This window comes from Gopherus evgoodei, chromosome 18 (genome assembly GCF_007399415.2).
Source record: "Gopherus evgoodei ecotype Sinaloan lineage chromosome 18, rGopEvg1_v1.p, whole genome shotgun sequence".
NCBI classification, from domain to species: Eukaryota; Metazoa; Chordata; order Testudines; family Testudinidae; genus Gopherus; species Gopherus evgoodei.
This window is the reverse complement of record NC_044339.1, coordinates 15,267,716-15,283,841: the sequence shown is the minus strand read 5'-3', so window position 1 is coordinate 15,283,841 and position 16,126 is coordinate 15,267,716. Positions and strand designations below refer to the sequence as shown.

The following is a 16,126-nucleotide window of genomic DNA, read 5'->3' as shown; positions in this document are numbered from 1 at the left end:
AGTTCTCATTCCCCACCACTCCCCCCGCCCCCAGCAACAGCTGTTTCCCCTCTCCTCCTTCCTCCTTTGTTTTTTCCAGCCTTTTGTTATGGGGCAAACAGGTGCGATATCACAGCCCCCTACTGGGAAAGTAAAGAAAAACCCTGATAAATGAGTCATTAATGTGGTGTCCTCTAATTAAGAGACTCTAATGCAGCTAATTAGGCGTGTCTGCGAGCCCGCGCTAGGATGAAATACGTTTTCTTAAAAACCCTAGTGAAGACAGGGCAGGTTTTATTTTTTTAACATGAGTGGGTACGAGTTTAGGGTTCACCAGGACCGACTTTACACATTTTAAAAACACAACTTGTCCCGTCTACACTCAAGTTTTCAAAGCATGTTCGCTACCTCATTGTGGAAACACACCTTTCAGCCTCACGTTCACAGGCCCCTAGGGAGAGAGTAAGGCAGTTAGCCAGAGTGGGCAGGACAGAGGGGGAGGGAAAGAGATCAGAGAGATGGGCTGAAAAAGAAATAAAGGAGAAACCCAGATTAATGACTAGCATTGGCTCCCCCCTAGAGGAGACCAAGTAGTGATCTTTATTAGATTTCAATTTGGTACCGAGAGTCAATAAAGTTTTAACCGCTCACTCGGCAATGCCTTCCAAGCTCCTGCTATTTTAGCAGAGAGGATTCTGGACTTAGAAACATACCATTATAAAGGATGTAGAGGAGCACAAAAATGTAACTGAACTGCAGGGGGAAGGCCTGAGAACCAGAACACATCCCACCCGAGCCTTTTCTTCTTCCTAGGCCTTTCCTCTGGAGCGCACATGTGGTTACAATTAACAAAGAAAATCTGTATTTATTACCCTTTAGCAGAGAGGAGCAGACAGAAATTAAACAGTTTTCTTTAGCAGACCTTGACATGTGGCTCAGCGACTTATGGTAATGTTGAGGTTGCATTGAGAGAGCAAACTTGCAGGGAGACGGGTTTGGGTTTACCAGATGTCTTCAGGCACAGGAGAAGCACAGCAGATTCACACTTGGGGAACGGGGCTAGAGCCTGGGAAACACCCTACTCGGCTTGGTATGCATTTGTGTCTGCTTGGGCTGAGGACTCAGCGGGATCCCCACACCCACCCCATCCCTACCCCAGCCCCTTTCAAGGCTGTGTCTGAACAGCACTGGAAGGTACTGCAGCGAGAGCCATGCGCTGAGGTTTGGATCTCACCCCCTGCCTGGGAGAAAGTCTCTCTTTTTGGAGAATAGACTGGAAAAGAAGAGTGGACTGTAGGATCCAAGCAGGACTGATTAACTGACTGGCACATGAGTAACAATGAATTCACAGACAGACAGACACACACACACACACAGGGGACAAAGAAAGGCTATTTTTCACAGCTGCCTCCATCCAGCAGGCGTCCTTCCCATGCAGAACTCTCTGGAGAGGAAACTGAAGGATCTATGTGCTGAACATTCAAGGAATAACCAACAACAAAACTGGACCTATTAAAAGCTATTTTCCCTGCAGCCCAGCAGCCACGTGGTCTTTAATAGATATTACAAGCAACTCCTGCACCAGATTCCTTTTTAATAGCTCAGTGAAAGCACGTCCTAATTAATCTCTCCAGTGCGGTGCATTGCTGAACTACTGACCCCAGTTGCAAGCAACTCACAAATGACCCCTTCACTTCTGAGAGTGTCCCATAATTGGACCATCCAGCTGTCCTCTGAGCCTCTATGCAGCTGGTGGTTTGTTTCCCCCCGATTCCCACAATGCTAATCTGCTAATATCACCCATACTGAATTATGAAAAGATGCATTATTTACTCTTCAGTAATTTCAGGGAAAAGCCTGATGACAAAATAAAAACACTTTAGACCTACATCCGAGGAACTCACCCTGGCATTACTGATATTGATTAAGCCTCCCAAATACCTCCCCTGGGTATTATCTCAGAGATCCAAATGAGGAAACTGAGGCAGAAGGGTTATGCAACTTGCCCAAGCTCAGTGACCTTGGGCAAGTTGCATAACCCTTCTGCCTCAGTTAGAAAAACTCCTTGGTAAACTTGTTACATGAGGTCTCTCAGCTCTATCCCTGACATCAGAAGTCACCCAGCCACGATACCTGCCTAACTGCGATGCTTTATGTATTGAACCCACAGAGACAGCAGAAACTCTGGCTGCAGGGTCAAATTCTATTGGCGACAATGGTGCAACTCTCCTGATTCCAGTGACGTTTCCCCTCAGTTACATTGGGGTAAGCCCTACAAAAACACTTCACACCTCTCCAAGGCCCCTTCAGCGCTTTGCAAACTACAGACGAGTCTCATCTTACGTGCATTTAACATGCGCGAATTCAGCTTTGCGCGGTCAGCAAAAAACAAGAGAAAAACAACAATTTAAATTCTGTACCTGTAGCGCAGGCAATTGCGCCCGCCATTACACTTAATATAATTTTCACTATATGTGATTTTTGCTTTATGCGCTGACAGCAGAACGTAATCCCAGAGTAAGATGAGACTCGCCTGTAATGACATCCATGTGAGAACAAAGAATAGCATTCACCCCCTGGGGAACATACTGACGGTGAAGTGACCTGCCCAGAGCCAGATAGAGAATGTATGGCAGCACCCTGAGAAAATCTGAGCTCCCTGAACCTCACTGTGTGCTCTAACCACCGGACAATGCTTCCTCTCTGACTGTGACATATTAGAGAGAAGGGAAAACGTATGCTTTCAAATGGGTTTTAAAGGTCAAAACAGAAGCACTAGGGCAAACTGCATGTGGAAGAGAATTCCATCAATAAGGCACCAGATGTGCAGAGACCCCATGTGCTGCACTAGCTCACAGCTGCCTACTGAGGCATGAGGGTACATTTTAAAATTAGTGGGCCTGATCCTCTTCTGGTATATATCAGCACAGCCTCATCAACTGAGTGCTACACCGATTCACACCAGCTGAGGATCTGGCCCGGTACTTAGGGTGATGAATGCAAGTTCTTGTGGCAGCAAGGAGAGTACAGTAGAGACATTCACTAGGCCTGGAAGAAAGGGTCTAAAAGTCAGTCGCCCACATCGCTGGAGGAGCAATCCAACTCAAACAGGGACAACAGATGACTCATTCCTGTGTCTACCTTCCTTTCTTTGGAGTTTGTTCTGAAACAGCCTCACCCAGTCCTGGGCAGCTCTGTTCCCCAGTCCCCCTTGCATGGGAAACAGTATCTGGATAGAGCACAAAGCTGCTGGCCAGTGCAGAGCTCTGCGCAGGAAGATTTGTTCTGGGCAGTGTTCGTCAGCGCGATGGGAAACAGAACACTCGGGAGACGATTCAAACCAAACAGCAAGCACCACACTGCACATAAATTCAGGGAGAAAAATACAAAGCAGCAGCAACGTACAACAGCTCAGGGTTTGGGGGTTTATAAATTGGATGTGTGTTTATTGCATTTTAGAGATCAAACTGGGTGCAGTTTACTAGCTGTAGCACTAAACGGGCTGATACTGCAAATCCTAACAGTGCTTCCTTATGCAAGTAATCCCATTGAAGTCCAGGTGCTCACTTGCATGAGTAACAGCTACTCATTTGAGTAAGGGGGTTAAAAACCTCAGTGCTGAAGGTTTGTCCCTCTAAATCGCATTTGCTGTGGAGTTATCCATGTGTAAGGGCTGCAGGATCTGGTCCTATATATCTTGTCAATATTAATAAAGAAACAACAAGAGACGTAGCCAAGCCACAGTGTTCAGATCTAGATCCAAACTCTAGAGAAGTCAGGGGTAGGCGGATGCATAGATCTGGGTTCTAGGTTTGCTCCCATCCCTGGAAACGATACGAGTTTTTAAGGGTTGCCTTATTCACCAAGAAAGAAAGTTTTAATCTCCTGGGGGAAAAAAGCCAAACATATTAAATCATCATCTATCTCTGTATGCTTAGTCTGCAAAACTGATACATCTCTCTGTTTCATGCAGGTGGTCTCTGAACACGAACAAATCTGCGGCTACAGGATTGTCACTATGGTGCATGCCATGATCACTTGTGAACTTCATGGTGACAGTGGGGATAGAATCAAAACCTCCTGCTCCAAAGGACCAGTCCCCAGCTACATGAGCTAAAGGAGAATCTTGGTTAGCAGTATAGGATCTATGGCACACAGTTAAGCAGTTCTGATTCCATCCAGGAGAGGGCAGTGTAAACATGTTTACACTAATATGTCTATGTGATGCTCTCTAGCAGAGCACTTCACCACCATCCAGCCCTGAAGGAATCTAAGGCACAGTTTGGCAACCTAGACCACATACGTGCACACTGTAGGCTCTAAGATAGCTCTCCCAATAAATGGGGCTATTCTAGCTGGAGCCACAGATGTTAGAATGTCCATCAGCTTGAGAGATTTTTCCCAGACTTCCTCCAGGTGGCTATCAAGAGCTATAGTCATCCACCACAACAGCTCCAGAGTAGTCTTAGAATGACCCCAAGGTGAAGAAACAGGCTCTGCCACAACTGCCTCATCTGGAGATGAGGAAGAGGATGCTAACGGAGCCAGGGGCTGGTCCGGTTCCTTCTCCTCTTGCAGCTGCTCATGAAAGGGAACCCAACTCTGCTTGGTACCAACACTAGGGTGCTTGTTGTGATAATTCTCCTGATGCCCAGCAGATGGAGCCGGCTGAGATGGCTGCAGAGATGCTCTTGACTTTTTTTGGGGGGGGCGCGCGGGGGGAAGACCCCAAGGTTCCAAAAGGGCCACAGATACAACCCTGGACCCAGCTATGCCTAGCCCAAAGGTCCCTCCTGTAAGCTTCCTGCTGGCGCTGGGGTGGAACGCAGGGTAGGCAGGTGGCATATCCCTCCTGATGGGACTGGTTAGGTTGGAGTATATAGGAACCCACTTCAGAGACCAACAAGTATGAAGCGCCGTACCCATCAGTGCCACAGAAGGAGGCTCAAACTCTGAAGAAAGAGCAGCCAAGGAAAGGATGTGTGGCTTTCCCCTAGACCAGGGATCAGCAACTTCTGGCATGCGGCCCATCAGAGAAAGCCACTGGTGGGCTGGGATGGTTTGTTTACCTGCAGCGTCCCCAGGTTCGGCCAATCGCAGCTCCCACTGGCCTGGAACGATGAATTACAGCGAGCAGGAGCTGCAATCGGCAGATGCTGCAGGTAAACAAACCGTTCTGGCCCGCCAGCGGCTTTCCCTGACAGGCCGTGTGTCAAAGGTTGCCGATCCTTGCCCTAGACAGTACCGGCCTCACCGGTACCCGAACAGCCGCATCCAGTGGAGCTGCTCAGAGCAGAGATGAAGGTGCTGGAGGAGGTATCTTGAGCAACGGTGCCAGGCAAGTCTCTTGAAGTGCTGGTGACGGTGGCTCCAGGAGGTTCAACAACTCTCTCACAGCCTCCAATGACTCAGGAGGAGACGGTGCCGGGTAGACGCTCTGCGGTGTGAGGAGATGCTGATGAAGGTGCTTCAGGAGCCAGTCTCAACAGGCCCGCACTGGGTCCTGGAGTTGTCAAACTCCCTTGCTTAGAGGTGTGCTCTGGGGACTGCCTCCTCTCTGAACACCCTCCTGAGTCTCTGGAAGAGTTCATCCTCCTCGAGTCTTTTGATGACGCCTCTTTATTGGTACCGGTGATGCTGATCTGCCTCTTCCTCCCAGCAGCGCCAAAGGTGCACTGCTGATTGACGCCAAGGTGCTCGGTACCCAGAGCGAGGCAGACGGCTCGGATGGAGGCCAAAGTGCTGATTCGATCAGCAAATATTTTAAGCAGGTTGCTCTGCCTTTCAAGCACTTCAGGCAGCTGGGGTGAGGGTCACTACCAGGCTAAGCCTTGCCACAAGAATGGAGAGCATGGCACATCTCCGGTACCAGTCCCCAAGCTGGGTGCCAGAGCCACACAAACAAGTTTTTTCCATAACAAACTAGCTAGCTACTAAAGGACACTAACAATACCCGGGTACTAGATACAGGTATTGAGAAAAGACTTGCAGAAGCAAGGACAGGGAACTCCAACAACCATCACGTGCAGAAGGAACTGAAGGAGACCTGAGGTGGCTCAGCCCTTTATGCCTGCACCATGTGCACAAGATAGAAAAGGGCACTCAGGCCGCCCTGATCAGTGCTGCTAAGGGGTAGAAACTTGACAATAACCATGCACTGGAACACACCAACACCTACAGTGGAACAGACATGTGCAATCGCTTGAAGAACATCATGTGCTTCGGAGTTCAAGGTTGCAAGAAGGTGGAGCAAAGGGGACAAATTCTTGCAGACTCCAAAAGTTTTCCAATAATGTTCCTTTAAGACATCCCATATGGTTCTCATAAATGCAACCCGACTCAGCAGCGCCCGACATCAATCCAACCACATGAAAGGAACGAGCCTATCCATGAATTGGCCAGCGTGCAGCTGAGGAGATCAAAATGCCAATGCCATGAAATGACAATACCAAATACGTTGATCTAACCCCCCCTTTTTTTTTTAAATTGCCCATTCTACCCATTTGCTTGTTAAAACAGAACGTTGCTCACTCAAATGTTGCAAACAACTGCTGAGCTCATCCACAGCCCCAAGCATGGGACAGGGAGGGAAAGCAGTGCTATGCTATGCAGAGGACAGGATAAATGGGATACACGACCTTTTGGACTCTCTGTCTTTCCAGCTCTGTGTAACATTTACGCAGCATTCCAGATACAGTCTCTGGAGATGGGTGGGTGCTTTATAAATCAATGAGCAATACAAATATGTGTTGCAGAGATCTCCAATTAGACTTACGATTCTTAGCCCCCTAGGCAGCACTTTTCCGCCATAGATCTCAGAGCTCTCGGCCAAAGGATGCGAGAATTATCATCCTCAGTTTGCAAATGGGTAACCCAAGGCACTAAAATTAGATGACTTGCTTAAAGTCATGCAGCAGGTGGGTGGCAAAGGCGAGCATAAAACCCAAGTCTTCCAATTTCCAAACCAATGCCCCAGCCATCGGACAGCGCTAACTCCCACCACCAGAATTACAGACAGCCCTCAGCTACCACAGCAGTGAGTGCCAACACAGACCATCAAAAAAAAAGCATGGCAAATACACAGACGCATAGTCTTCTAAGGACCATTGCACCAATCAGAGTGACCACCAGTGATGGAATCCCACCAGGCATCACGCAGTCAAGTTCCCAGATCTGGCTCAATCCTACAAATCCATGACTCTCCGGGAAAACCAGCCAGAAGGCCTGGGTGTGGGGAGGGCCAGATGCTGGCGATCCAAGTGCAGCTGGTTGGGGCTTGGTGGGGTGGCAATCCAGATAAAGTTGGTTGGGGCTCGGTTGGGTGGGGATCCGGGTGGCTCATTGGGGTGGTTCAAGTGCAGAGGGAGTGGGGCTCCTCAGGGGGTTCTGGGTGTAGCAGGTGTGAGGCTCAGCAGTAAGGTCTGGGTATGAGGGGGTCTGGATGCACAGTGGTGGGAGAGAAGCTCCCTGTACAGAGATCCCTCCCCGTGCAGCTGAGGAGTGATGGGTGCATGAAGCTGGGAACCAGGGGAGTTTGCAGAGCTTCCTTCAGCTGGGTGAGAAATGTGGGGGTGGGTCTGACCCAGCCCTGTATGCCATTCAAGGGAAGAGGAAGTCCCATCCTCCCCAGCCAGCTGGGACTAGCAGCTGAGCCCAGTGCAGGGTAGGAGCCATCAGCCAGGTCTTCCCCAGTCCTGCCCCATGCCCTGCAATGATTTGCATCTCTGCCAGCTGCCACGGGCACCTAAAGCGTACTGCTGGGGAAGGTTGCATGACCGTTCTTGTGGCTTCCCTATCAGAAAGTCATTTTTCTTTAGAGATGCAAAGAAATCTGCGGGAACACAAATTCTGCACGTGCGTAATGGCGCATAATTCCCCCAGGAGTAATCTGACCCATCACTGACATGCAGGTACCTCTGACAGCTCTGAAAAATGGCAGCTGTTTAAGAGCACATAGAAAGACAATGCAACAGTTTGGCCAGAAAGCAAAGAATACTGCTTGTTAGCTGAAGCTGCAAGGGTAATTATTTTTTAGGTAGACATTTCTTAACCTAGCTCAAAATTAACCAGGACATCCAGGTCTACAATTCTACCCGTGCAAAATGTGAAGAGTGATCTTTAATGGCCACAAGTCATTCTTTTCAGGGACCGTACATGTTTACCATCTCATCTTAAAAGGACAGCACCTCCAAAAGTGTATCGCCACCTGACACCCATGTTGGGGCACTGATTCTGCGCTATGGGTTCACACCATCTATTGAACTGCACACAGCTCCATCCTGCACACCCCTCCCACACATATACACTCCTCCAAAGAGGAAAAGCAGAGCAAGAGCAAAGACTATCCCAGAGACATGCACACTGTCCTTAAAACCCACAGGTGACGATAAGAAAACATGCTGCTCTAAGAATACTATGCTCAGATACTACAGTGAGGGAAGCCATCACACAGAACCTAGATTGGCTAAAATACAACATATGGTTTAATCTCTGCTTCTGGCAAGCCTAAACCCAGCTCAGAAACATGCCAGAGAATCATCTTTCCAGAAGTAAAGTTTATGAGAACCATACATCATTTCTGTTGCTTCTGAAGTGACTAGAAACAGTCGTGAGAGAGTCTCATTCTGGATAGCAAGCGCAGTCAGCTGCAGCACAAGATGCCTGGATTGTAACCTCTCTGACAGCTCAGATCTCATCTCTTACACAAACAGGCATGTGTTTCACTTTAGCTTATAACTTACTCCGACTGCAAGAAGTAAATTAAGACAGCAGAGTCTCCTTTTAATTACAGCCACTCGTGGGGACTGGGGAATCACCGGTAGTGTTCAGAGATGCGCCGCGCAATCCAGAATTGTAATTAACTTAGCATTACTTTACAAAAATGCCTAGATGTGCAGAGCATTCATCCTGTAACCTGTACTAGTGACCCATTTTCTACTAGCTGACATAGGAACAAGTCTTTTTTCACTGATACTGCACAGTTAGAGCCCAATCCTGTTAACAATTGATACAGAGAGAAGTCCTGACCACCATGGGAGGTTTCCTGGAAGTTAATGGAACAACTTAGGTGCTATTCACAGTGTTTGTAGGATCAAACCCATATTCAGTGTATTAAAAGGGATATTTTCAGGATAGAAATCATTTATAAAGAAACCTTGTGGGGTTTGTGTGTGTTAATAGTTGTATCTGAGAGCATTAAAACTGGAGAGAACTTTTAATGGCAAAATTTCCTTCCTCAATTTTTGCATTTCTTGTCATCTTGACAATGAAAATGAACTAGCCAATTTCACTCTTGTTTACATACAGCGTTGCTGTAGCTGTGTTGATCCCAGGATATTAGAGAGACCAGGTGCGTGAGGTAAATCTTTTATTGGACTAACATCTGTCGATGTGAGAGAGAAGCTTTTGCATTTAGAGAGCAAAGAACTGTATGTAAGTTTCTCTCTTTCACCCATAGAAGTTGGACCAGAAAGAGATATTGCCTCTCCCTCCTTGTCTCACTTTTGTTTACAGTTACTAGTCAGTTTCATCTTTGGGTGTCACACACTAACACAATGCTGTAATGTTCGGATTGCAGTTCTGCAGGGGAACGTTTAGCTTAAAAATCAAAAACTGTTTCCACTGGAATTTTCAGAACCATTTCTACTGGTCTTAGGTTTCATGGAAAGTTCTTCTTACAAGTCCAGCTTTTGGTTTAAGTTTGACCAGGCAGAGAAGAAGAAGGTCTTATGGTTAAGGCTCTGTATTGAGACTCAGGGATGCTAAATTCAGTCCTATGCTCTGCAACAGACTCCCTCTGTGACATTGGGCAGGTCTCATAAACCCAGATTATCAGGTGTTTAGGAAACTAACTCCCACTGAAATCCACAAAGGTTAGGTACTTCAATACCTTTGAGGATTTGTTCCTTAATTTCTCTTGGCCTGAGCTTCCCATCTGTAAAATGAGGAAAACAACACTTTGGCACAGGTGTTTTGTGGGGCTAAATTAGTTAACATTTGCAAGGTACAGTGAGGGGAGCTATGTAAGTACACAGGCAGACACACAGGATCGCTTTTAATTGCTCTACCAGGAAGATTCCAACCAGTATCAAGTCTCTATAATTCGAATCTATTTGGTTTTGCTTGTGTAGAAACTGAGAGATTATCACTACCTGTCAATTAAGTGAGAGGACGGAGGGTAAGAATCCAGCATTAAATTAAACATTTCTGATGGCTTTGCTTAGCTAGGACAGTCATATGACCCTGTGGAGAGGAATGCACTTAAACAATATAAGCATGATTAGCAAAATTCCTCTACATCAGACAAAATTCCTGCACATTAGTCAAGTCATCTAGGAACCAGATGTTCCCTCGATACAGTTCCCAACAGAGATTACAGAAAAGTAATGGCTGAGTGAAAGTGCTGCCTTCTTTGAGACAATGACCATGAGCAACAGACATTGAAATTAAACCAGTCGTTCATGATTGCATCTCTGGGACAACAGGCTAAGTACACCATTCTATGAGTGTTTACATTAAAATTAAGCACAAATCATTAATTTTAATATACCATAGGAATAACTGAGTTTTTGTTAATAGCCAACAGCTATTAAATACATGGCTTTGGAATGTGGCGCCAGTTTAACAAGTGCATTTGCAGGCTTTGGAAATAATGCTTCGCATCCATACAAGGATCCGAGGAGGTTTTACAAACATCATTCCAGTAACACTCTCATGCCCCTGGGAGGAAAGTATTTTAATACCTCTTTCATAGGTGGGGAAAACCAGGCACAGAAAAAAAGCTGGATGACTGCCACAAGGTCCTATAGTAAGACAGGTTTTGTCTACACATAAACTTTCACCCATTTAGTTAAACTGGTTTAGCTAATCCAGCGCTACATGGATACCAGTTTAATCAAACCGGTTTAAAATCAAATCTCAAGATAAACCAGCACAACTCTGCATTTAGACAAGTGCCTGCCCACATAGAGCAGCTTCAAGGACTGGCCCCCACATCCCATCAAAAAACAAAGAAAAGGCATGAAAAACTTGTCCTGGATCAAATCCTTAACAATAATGCCAATGAACTGCTGGGTAACCTGGTGCAAGTCACTTCAGCCCCCATGCTTCAGTTCTCCCATCTTTAAAATGGGGATAATAATATTGCACTCTTTTGTAAAGAGCTTTGAGATCTACAGATGAAAAGTGCTGTATGAGGAGCTAGGTTTTATTATTATTATAATAATAAAGTGGTCAGCACAAGGACAGGTGTTTCCCCTTATAATATCTGTGGTTCCACAATGCAATCTTAGCTTTTCAGTTTGTGTCAGTGCCACTCCAAGTACCTACCTCCAAGTAATTCTGGACACCGAGCATAGGCTGATCAGTCAACGTCTCCATGACACCACTGCAGAGCAAAAGACAGACAACAGTTTTTAGCAACTGTCAGTGAATTCCAACCTTCAGCCAATGGCTGCACATAGGCTGTAATGTAACACTTAGGCTGCGTACCTGGGCTACAGCAAAATAAGGATTGTCAGCTTTTTTGTCAAGTGACTGATTGTGATTGAGATCCAAGGAATTCTTTATATACAACTGAACGAAGGATTAAATGCTACCTTCCACTTCTGTGCGTGCAAGCAGAAAGCAGTACGAGCCAGCTGGCAGGCTGCAGGGGGGGAAGCCAGGAATAAAGGGTGCTCTCCCCCTGCAAAGAATGGGGTTTGCTTGTTCAGATCAGGGAGGATGAGGCTTTCCTTGTTATTAACCATTTTAAGATTCGGGGGAATTTGAGGAGCTGATAGCATTCACTGGCATGGCTCACCCCTTCGCTGCATGGGCCTGACCCAGAACCCTTTACAAGAGGAAGGATAGTTCAATGGTTAAAGCACTGGTCTGGGACTCAGGATCAAGTCCGTCCTCTGCCACAGACTTCCTGTGTGCCCTTGGGAGTCGTTAAGGGTATGCCTACCCAGCCTATGGCACCGAGCCAGGGTCGACAGACTTGGGCTTGCACTATCCATGCTACAAACTGCTCTGTAGACATTGCAGCTGGAACTCAGGCTCTGAAGCTTAACAGACGGGATGCGGGGGTGGCTTCATAACCTGAGCTCCAGCCAGAGCCCCAGCACTGCCTCCCCTGGCCATTTTTAGTGTATAGCGTAAGCCTGAGTCTGTCGACCCAGGCTTGGGGGCTGGCTGCTGCGGGCTGCACAGACATACCCTGAGGGAGAGATTTTTGAACGTATTTAGATGCCTAAAGACACTTTTGAAAATCCTGTTAGGTACCTACCTGTATCTTTAGGCAACTAAATACCCTTAAAAATTTTGGCCCTTGGTCTCTCTGTGCCTCAGTTTTCCCTCTGTAAACTGGGTGTAAAAATATTTCCCTACCTCACAGAGATGTTGAGAGGACAAATGCATTCAACACTGTCAAGTGTTCCATGACCCTTATACTACAGTTATGGGGCCCCGACAAGCAATGTAGATAGATTGCCATGGACTTTAATGGGCTTTGGATCAGGCACCAATACTATACATTGAAGTAAAATTATATATATGTTTTCCCACTACTGTATGCTGTTAATTTAGTCAGGCTCTCATTTAGCAAAGCAATTAAGCACATGCTTATGTCCCTTTGACTTCAAGAGCTGTTAAGTGTTGTACGGTATTGAGGACACAAAAACAGGAATCAAAGTTTTCCAAAGACTTCTTAACAATTCACATAGCATGGAGTTTGCGGCTTCCAGCTATAGTAATTGTCCCATTAATAATAAATGGCCTAATCTGATTATAGGCAAAGAACAACATTTAAGCAGCAGATGCAGACACGAATCTATGACTATGGTTTCAATAGATGACATTTGCATATCTTATTTCAGTTATTCCTTCTCTACTCTGCTTTCATTGTCTGCCTAACAGAATGTCTTGCAGAGAGTTAAAGATACTCACTCAAGGGGGAAAAAAAGAAAAGCAAAATAATGCAATCTCAGCTGTCAAAACGGATTACGTGGCATATCCAATGTTCAAACTCTCCCCGCAAAAATTAAATGGCCCCTTTATTGCATCTAAAGATGTGTTTATCTGCCTTGTTTCTCTCTGCATCATTCAAGTATGAAGGAAAACAGTCACATACAGCACTTTACATTTTTAAAAGCTTAAATTAATTTATTTTACTTTGCATAAGGTTTGTGACTGCAGAAGTCACAATCCACTCTTTTCTCCTCATTCCCTGGCCAGGCCTCCAGCCTCCTTCATCTCACCTGCATAGGAACTGCCACGCCAAGGATCTCCCCTTAGCTACTGAGATTTCCTCCCCTTTGGTCTTCCTGCTTTACCCCCTTGCTCCCCCATCCCATCCACGCAAAATACTGCCAAAAGTCACCTTCCTTCCTCCCACAATGTTTTGATCACATCACTCCTGTCTCCAAATTTCACCCCCGATTTTCCCTTTAGCCTTCCATATTAAGTTCAAGCTACCTGTCCTCACCTTTAAACCTCTCCAAAACTCCATTCTCAGCTACTTTTCCCTCCTACTGCTCATGTTTCTCCTAAATTGCCCTCAAAAGTTCCTTGAGATCCTTCTCCTGCTCCAAAAAGGATGAGGCGTCCTTATGGCACCTTAGAGATTAACAAATTTATTTGGGCATAAGCTTTCGTGGGTTCATTAGTCTCTAAGGTACCACAAGGACTCCTCATTCTTTTTGCTGATAAAGACTAACGGCTACCACTGAAACTGTTCTCCTGCTCTGACCTTCATGAGCCAGAGTTACAGGCCACAGGCCATGCTTTTTAAGTGTCTGGAAGCCCCCCCCCAGCATATAGCTGGAATGTTTGCTCAGCAGTCTAAATTAACAATAACGACAACCTCACTGAAGTCCTGGGGATGATTCGCAGAAGGTAAAGGCTTTCAGGATAAAGTCCCAACCCCGCTGACGCTACTGCGAGTGAGCAGTGCAACTGAATGTAACGCGCAAACGTGCATTTGCAGGACTGGAGCTTGAGATCAGAAGCTTCTTGAGCCAGGGACCTTGTGCCGCACTGCGAAAAATAACTAGTAAACAGGGGACAAAACCTGGGGGTTATTCTAACAGTCGCTGACCTGCATGTGAGTGATTTTGATTCTCACATTAGAGACAAAGTAGAAATGACAGGCTGAAAGTTATAGACATTGAGGCCTTGTCTACACTAGAAAGGATCTGCCTGTAGCTAATACTGGCAACAGAGTTTGTTTATAGCACATGCCAGTTCCCCAAACAAAAATTAGCTATAACTGCACCTACATTGGAGCTTTTGGTGACACAGCTCTTCTTTTCACACTCCTACCCAACAAAGCTACATCCGCAAAAACTCTCAAGCCAAGTTACTCTGCTATAAGTCTCAATCTACAAACTTCAGAGGAGGGGGCCGTGTTAGTCTGTACCCACAAAAACAACGAGGAGTCCATTGGCACCTTAAAGGCTAACAGATTTATTTGGGCATAAGCTTCGTGGGTAAAACCTCCCACTTCTTCAGAGGTAATCTACAAACTGTTCTTCGGGGTGCAGGGATCAGCCCCCATGGGACCATTCGCTGGATCAGGGCTCAGCCTGAAATACTTCCATTGATTCAAATGGAATTACTTTGCATTTACACCAATTTGAGATCAGAATCTGGCTCTTTTTTCTATCCTCCAAGGGAAATGTGTCATCCTCCCATCCCCCATTCACTCCAGGTAGGGCTTTGAGGGAGGAGAGAACCAGGACAAAATCTCCCCCACCTCAAATGATTTGTCCTAGTTCCAATTTCTAATCCCCAGTAGATGTATTCCTGCTCTCCTCCCCTTCCCTATGCATTCAATAATGGGATTAATATTTATCAAAAATACAATGAATTATTTACCTTCAAGACTGGTGTGCAGTTTCTGTGCCTCCCACCCCTTTATGGTGACCAGATAGGAAGTGTGAAAAATTGGGACACTTCCCCCCTCCCAGGGGCAGGGGTTATAGTTGCATATATAAAACAAATCCCCTAACATTAGGGCATGTGGTCACCCTACACCCCACCCTGTGAATGTAAAGGCCTCTGGCTTGTTTTACCAACACCACAGTATGGGAGGATCACCACCACCACCACAGCACCTACCTATATTTAGTCCCAAAGTACTGAAAGAAAACCAAGTACCGAGTTTTGGGAGAATTCATCTCTGTTTGCAAAGGCTCTGAGTTAAAAGCTCGCGTAGCAGCCACGAACGCTGCTGTTACATCTTCCCCCTCTGGATTTTAGCAACACGGACCTACTCCCCACGGTCTCTGCTTGAAAACAAGCCCCTGCCCTGCTTTGCAAGCTCAGAGCAAACCCCCTCTCCAGCCGGGACCCGGGCCCGACCCGGAGCTGGCGGGGGGATCAGATTTCAGTTTCGGCAACCAGCCTTTAACCAGGCCCCTTGCAGGGCAGCACGCCCAGCTGCCTCCTCTGCCCGGGGACGCCCAGCAATGAAGGGTCTCCGCTCTCCTGGGGTTCCCGGCTTGTTCCCTCTCTCGGGAGGCGGTGCAGCTCGCCCCTGGCTGCCTCTCCGAACCACGCGCCCCTTCCAGGCTGGATTTTCATACATGCATTTTGCAGGCAGCGACGCGGGGAGCCAAGTCGGTGCACACGTTCAGGAGATAGACAGCTTGCAGGGGCCTCCAGAGGTTGGCGTCGCTGCTGCTTGCAACTTTTGGCAAGCCCTCGCCACCCACAAAGCAAGAGGAGGAGCTGATACTTAGTTGCAATCAGCTTTAGGGAGTGAGGTAAAGTTTTGCCTTTGGTATGAAACGTGTAATGGCTTTGCGATTCCCCCCTCCCCCCAAATCAATTTTTTTAAAGGTCTGGCGAGATTTATATAACCTTTAAAGGGTCTCGTCTGCTCCATCCTGTAGCTTTTGTGCATTTAAAAATGCTCCCTTTCATTGCTGAAATCCCGTATTTTACGTGGTTGGGGAAACAGTTGTGGGTTTTGTTTTTAACCAAAATGTTTCCCCGCAGATTTGCACCCCAGGCGGATGCAGGGGGAACTTGAAAATGGAATTGACTAGACGCTGATGTAGCTCAAGAGGAAACTGACTAGTCTGTATCAGCATGGCCCCACCACCTCAGAATAACGTGAAAAACACAATAAACAAACAGCATAAACAGTGAAAAGGAAATT

The 16,126-nt window shown here is 46.6% G+C and overlaps 1 protein-coding gene across 5 annotated transcripts in view; it reads right to left on the bottom strand.

Annotated features, from left to right (window-relative positions):
• The window catches only part of PUSL1 (pseudouridine synthase like 1), a 70,069-nt gene extending 54,436 nt beyond the window's left edge, over window positions 1-15,633 (bottom strand). The window contains exons 1-3 of one of the 5 annotated variants that reach the window (XM_030537460.1): window positions 15,121-15,633; window positions 13,826-14,011; window positions 11,308-11,365 (exon numbers count right to left, since the gene is read on the bottom strand). In XM_030537460.1, coding sequence (XP_030393320.1) covers window positions 11,308-11,365; window positions 13,826-14,011; window positions 15,121-15,140 — 264 coding nt within the window. In that variant the 5' untranslated portion in view covers window positions 15,141-15,633. The other 4 variants (XM_030537461.1, XM_030537462.1, XM_030537463.1 and 1 more) reach the window with 4 other exon arrangements.
• Window positions 15,634-16,126: the final 493 nt, after the last annotated feature.